Source organism: Bidens hawaiensis, unplaced genomic scaffold (assembly GCF_021521415.1).
Source record: "Bidens hawaiensis isolate Kalapana, Puna unplaced genomic scaffold, B.hawaiensis_p1.1 tig00009513_1, whole genome shotgun sequence".
Classification (NCBI taxonomy): domain Eukaryota; kingdom Viridiplantae; phylum Streptophyta; class Magnoliopsida; order Asterales; family Asteraceae; genus Bidens; species Bidens hawaiensis.
Window position 1 is genome coordinate 280,700 of NW_027491706.1, and position 5,830 is coordinate 286,529.

Here is a 5,830-nt window from a genome sequence, read left to right on the forward strand (position 1 = left end):
ACCAAGCCGAAGAATAAGAATAATGTTTTTTTAGTACTTTAATTTTTATTTTATTTTTAGATATTAATGTTTTTTTTTTAATGTGTGTTTTTTTTAATAATTTATGAGTTTTTTTTAATAATACGTTTTTTGAATATATTTATAAAAAAATAAAAAAAAAATCCGCTGGAGCCCCTGCTTGCGCCCCTCCACACCAGGGCCAGGGGCTCCAGCGGGGGCTCCAACACCCATCTTATCCAGTTTCTCTCTCTGCCACACGTCACAATATTATTGGCTGGAGCCCCCACTCGCGCCCCCGTTAGAGCCCCCCACACCCCTCAGCCTAAAGCTTATCAAGTGAACGATTGAACGGAGTGTTTATCCACCGTAATCATTTTGTTTCAGCCTCAAAGGAGGAGGGGTAGTGTTTCTGCCCACCCCAAGCCCTAATATATTTTGTCCGCTTCTGATACAATCATGCAAACTTCTATTTAGATTAACAGTGCTATCTAAAATCTAGAGGGATAAATCTAATACTTAAATAACATTATTTGTAATATTTTTAATTTGCTTGATTTGGATTTGAAGTCTCACTATGTTCCTATTTAATGTTTTGATGTTTTCATAATAAATAAGAATTATTATTTGGTCTATTTTATCTACTTTTTCTTACATTCTTGAGAGATTGAAGATTGTCTCAAATAAACTGTATCAGCTTCCCGCCCTGTTTCGCCCTTAACTCCTTTCCAAATCAGCATGGTGACCCTAAGTTGATGTGCTATTTTTGTCCTAGAACACGGGCTTGGGTTCCTCGCTGTCCCAAGACCTCCCCAAGCCCACCCCCATGACACCCAAACCACCTCACTACTCCACGTAGGTGAGAATGACATAATAAGTTATGATTACAAAAACATTAAATTAATAATTATGCAACTCTAGTTGAATATGAAGAACATTTTTTATTAATTATTAGGGTAAGCCAGCAAAGATGAAAAAGGCAAAAAAAACCAAAGAGAAAGTGAAAGAAAGTAAAGCAAAGACATAATAACCCTAAACTAATAATACAAATAACTGGGTGTTAGTACTATCTCCTGTCTACTTCTGCCACCTCTCTTCAGTCATATCATTCAACTCTCACTTTACTCCCTCCAATCAAATCATTCCATTCCATAAATGGGTGTCTGAAAAACTGATAGAATTTGCTTGACTGGTTGATTTGAGTGAAATGACTGTTCTCCCCAGTTTCCATAACTAGATCCATTCAAACCTACTGTAGGGGTACCCCCTTGAATTGTTGATTCAGTATTATTCTCTTGTTGAATAAACCCATCACTACTGTTGGGGTACCCATTGTTGGTTGTACATGAAGGGTATTCCATGATGTATGGTGTTGTATTTGTAACTTGATAGCTGTTTTGATTGTTGTACCCTATAACCGTGTTCCAGTAATCAGGGGACGGATCTTGTTTGACTGGCAGCGCGAAGCTAAGGATGTTCGAGTGTGCCAGTTGTTCAGAAGTTGTGGCGAGATCTTGGTTGACTGATCTTTGGATGGTGTCGGCCCCGGTTCGATCCATTGAGGTCTTGGACTTGCTACACAAGCCACCGATTGGGAGGTTTTTGTTGGCGATGCTGTTCACGTCATATCGGCTCATGTCGAAATTTGTGACTGCGTTTAACCCTCGGAATTTGATGGCTGCAATGTCGTAGGCCTCTGCTGCCTCTTCTTGTGTACCTAAAGTAAAAAGTGAACTTAGTTGTTTGATTGAATGTTTCCTAAATACACAATCATAAAGTGACTGAGATTGTCAAACCAACGTTTTCATAACTAGACCAACCGTCTTATTAGTTAACCAATTGGATCAGTCAAAACCGGTGTTTTAAATAGACTCGTAAATAATATAAGAATAAAACATAATACAATGAATTTGACAAAAAATACAAAAGTCCATTCTTTGTGTGAATTTGTCATATTAATAAACATGACAAATATAGTATAAAATAGTAAATAAATTATTAAATGCTATTCTGCATAGAATAAAACAAAAAAACATAACTTCTTTAAAACTGCGGTTCGGTTCGTAGTCTGATCAATAGGTGGTGGTTCTAATGAAAGTAGTTCAAACGCATACCACCGGACCGATTATGTGCCAACCTCTCGGTCCAACCGGCTAACGAAGACAAGTATTAATTATATAATAATTACGTTTAATATTCAAATTCAAATGCTACATACAAATTATAAAATCACATAATCAGTATCATAAGCTTTGTAGCTTAATAACTGCACATGATCATATGTTAGAAAAACGAGCAACTTACTGAAGGTTCCGAGGTAGAGATCTTTGTTACCCGCAACTCGTCCGATTCTTGCTTGCCAGCGTCCATGTTGATGGTGCCTGCATTTTAAGATCCGTCAGAATTGAACTCCATTACTCAAACAAAACATAAAAAAAAAAAAACCCTTTTATTTAAGGCCCATTTTTTTTTCTCACGCTAGGTCCAAAATTTTTTAACGATTTTCGATGAGCACGCCTCGGACTCTAGGTGTATGGCCGGAGGGTGGATGTAGAAGGGGGCCCACCAAATTTAAGTTAAAAAGAATCTAACGTTATAATAATGAAAAAGGTGGAATCCAACTAAAAATATGACAAAATGTTGAGAGATTTAGGAATTAGTGATTTAAAAATTGACCACACACAATTTGGTTCAATTACTTGAAAGTACAAATAACATTATTATTACCTTGTGACACCCCTATAAATAGAAGCTCCTCTAGAAAATCCACTACTTTTCCTGCACATTTTCAATGAATTAGATACTATGTAATTATCTATCTATAATCAAAATAATGATAAAATGATAATTAACAAAGCATTTATAAAAGAATCATGAAATGCTAATTTAACTAATTAATAATTACCTTCTAAGCGAAGCAACAAACTCTTGTCTAGTCATGTTCTTCATTTCCTCAATCTCTTTCTCATAGTTGCAAACCTATAGATCATAAATAAACATAAAGGTTCCGATTTTTTGCAACCATAAATAGAATTCTTTTAAAATTCAAATACAATTGATTACCGGAAAATTCGTCGTGGTGGTTAGACCCCAGTATTTAAGAGCTGCAAGATCATAAGCTCGAGCTGCTTTGTCTTCCTTATCATATCCACCTGAATATTTAACAATATATTTTGCTTCAAAAACTTAATAAAATCCTATTTTATTCACAAAAAAATGCCGCTAAATCCAGTTGCAAAGGATTTTCTGACCATCAAGCGATATCGTAGCATAATATGAATAATAATATAGAAAGCTATGATCATTTGAACATACTCGACAAGATAACTGACAGTAACAATAATTTCAAAAATCTGAATAATAATAATAATTATAATAAATAAATAAATAAATAAAAAGATCATATCTGTATCTCTGATACATTGCATGCAGCTAATAATTTGAAAAAGAAAACATCCAAGAGTAGAAGATCAAAAACTCACCCAAGTAAACTGAAGATCCCACCAATCAATCAGTACATGCAACAAAAAAACAAAAGCAAACAAAAAAGATGATTAAATTAGGGTTATTGAAGCACACGCGCACGATAGCATAAACCGCCATACATATTTCCAGTTATTTAAAGTTTTAAACTATAAAACTAGTAAGCTATCACCACCGGTAGTTTTAATGAAACCAGAAAATCTGAGCCGTTAATGGGTCTTTGTTTACCTAAGGATCAGAAAAAAATTTATTCAAAGTTTGACTCAGATCTTTGGTGGCTATCACGGCGCATGTTAGCCGGTGCAGTCGGTGTATATTAGTCATTTTACCTTGTCTTCCTTTCCGACTTTGCCCTTCTCGTCTGCAACTATTATCCCATAAATGAGCTTCATATCTCCCAGTCCATCGGTGCCTTCAGTAAATAATTAATAAACACTTAGAATGGATTTTCTTATTATTGTTTGATAAAGAAAAAGATAATAAAAGTTTATAAAGATTCTTTAATTCTAATTAATATTTGATAAGATTTACACAATACTTATATTCATATGATTTTGATCAATTGAATGGATTTTATACTAAATATTTTGTAACAGTTTATTAAATAATCTTCAGAAAAGAGTTTTGTTCATATGATTTTGATCATATTGTAAATATTTTTATAAAACTTTATATTTATATGATTTTGATCATACAAAATGGATTTTCTGAATAATATTTTTATAAATATAAAGATTCCTAATAATCTTTAGAAACAGTTTTATTATACACATGATTTTGATCATACAAAATGGATTTTTTTTATTAATATTTTGTGTATATATTTTTAAAACAAGATAAATATTTTTGATAATCTTTAGGAAACACTTTTTAACTCATATGAGTTTGATCTTTTATAAACTGATATTCTGATTAATATATCACCTTGTAACACCCCGGTAAATAGAAGTCCTTTGGCCAAAGGTATCAACAGCTTTCTTCGCCGGAGTGTTATCTTGTTGCGGTGGTGTAGGTGTCACCGCCAGTTGCTGTTGGTTGTCCGATGAGAACCCATGTAAGAAGCTAGCAGCAATAGTCTTCAACTCAGAATCATAAACTGAGGTGGTGTGACCAGATCCGGTAGAGGCGGCGGAGCTGCAGCCGCCGAGAAAGTCTTCCAGTTTAGGACTGCCGTCTGTGATCACAGTTAAGTTGTGATGGTTGGTTGTTCCGGTGGTATTTTCTTCATCTGTAAAATATTAAAAAATATATAATTATTGTGTTAAGTTGGTGGTGTGTATAGTTTTAATTAAATGGTTGCAAAAATCGCGTCTAAACTAAGTACTGAGTCGATAGACTGTTTAAACTGTCTAGCGACTTTTGTAACCATCGTTTTATGAATATAGAAGAGAAGAGTACGGTGGTGTAAGGGGACAGCGAGTGGTGGTTGGAAGATGGTGTTTGGGTTGGAAAGAGAGAAAGCAAGCCAGTTGTTGTTATGATCCTGAAGATGGGTGGGTTGAGAAGAATCCATGTTGTTCATAGTTTCTTGATAAATGTGTGTGTGCAGGGTGTGAAAGGAAGAGTTTGAATTGTTTTTGTTGTGTTTGTGTTGAGTTTTTTTATTTTATTTTTTTGTTTTGGGAACAAGCGTTGCTTATGTAATGTTATGTGCTTGGAGACAGGGTTGATGATTTTGGGGTGATGTGTGACATACTTTTTCTTTTTTTGTTTCTTTTGTAATGTGAGTTTTGGGCGGGGTGGGGCAACTTGGGTGAGGATGTTAAAAGATTTTAATAATAATAATAACTAGTGATTTACCCGTGTATTGTAGCGGCGAGTCAACACGAATTCAGTCGCTATTAGGTATGTTCGTTACGCTATTGGAACTAAAACAAAATGAAAACAAAAAAAATAAAAATTGAGGTGAGTTAATGGGGTGGCGTCAGTTGGTCCCGGATGACAGTGACGAGTCAACGCTAATTTAGTCGGTATTAGGTATGTTCATTACGGTATTAGAACTAAAATAAAATGAAATAAAAAATAAAAATAAAATTTGAGGTGGGCCAGTGGGTGACGTCGGTCGGTCCCAAACACTGGCAGTGACTCTACGACTCTCGTATAACATATTATAAATTTTTTGTTAACATGTTTTAAACAATGTTTATTCGTTGGTAAACCCGGACATTGGTAAAACCCGATCGGCGTTGGCGAGTCGACTCGTATTCGGGCGTTGGGGGAGATGGTAAAATCCGAGCATTCCGGTGGTGGATCAACGCAAATTTTGTCGGATTTTGTTTACATTTGTTACGGTACCGTAACTAAAATGAAGTTCAGTAAAACCCGGGAACGGGTAAAACCCGAGCGTTGT

At 35.0% G+C, this 5,830-nt stretch overlaps 1 protein-coding gene across 1 annotated transcript; it reads right to left on the bottom strand.

Annotated features, from left to right (window-relative positions):
- Positions 1 to 1,033: 1,033 nt before the first annotated feature.
- LOC143532611 (AP2-like ethylene-responsive transcription factor AIL5) lies at positions 1,034 to 5,018 on the bottom strand. Its single transcript, XM_077027616.1, has 9 exons — positions 4,879 to 5,018; positions 4,405 to 4,708; positions 3,810 to 3,892; positions 3,480 to 3,488; positions 3,061 to 3,149; positions 2,903 to 2,976; positions 2,725 to 2,775; positions 2,302 to 2,378; positions 1,034 to 1,714 (listed from the first exon to the last, which is right to left on the bottom strand). The coding sequence occupies exons 1-9, from the start codon at positions 5,000 to 5,002 to the stop codon at positions 1,137 to 1,139; spliced, it is 1,389 nt and encodes a 462-aa protein (XP_076883731.1). The 5' UTR covers positions 5,003 to 5,018; the 3' UTR covers positions 1,034 to 1,136.
- Positions 5,019 to 5,830: the final 812 nt, after the last annotated feature.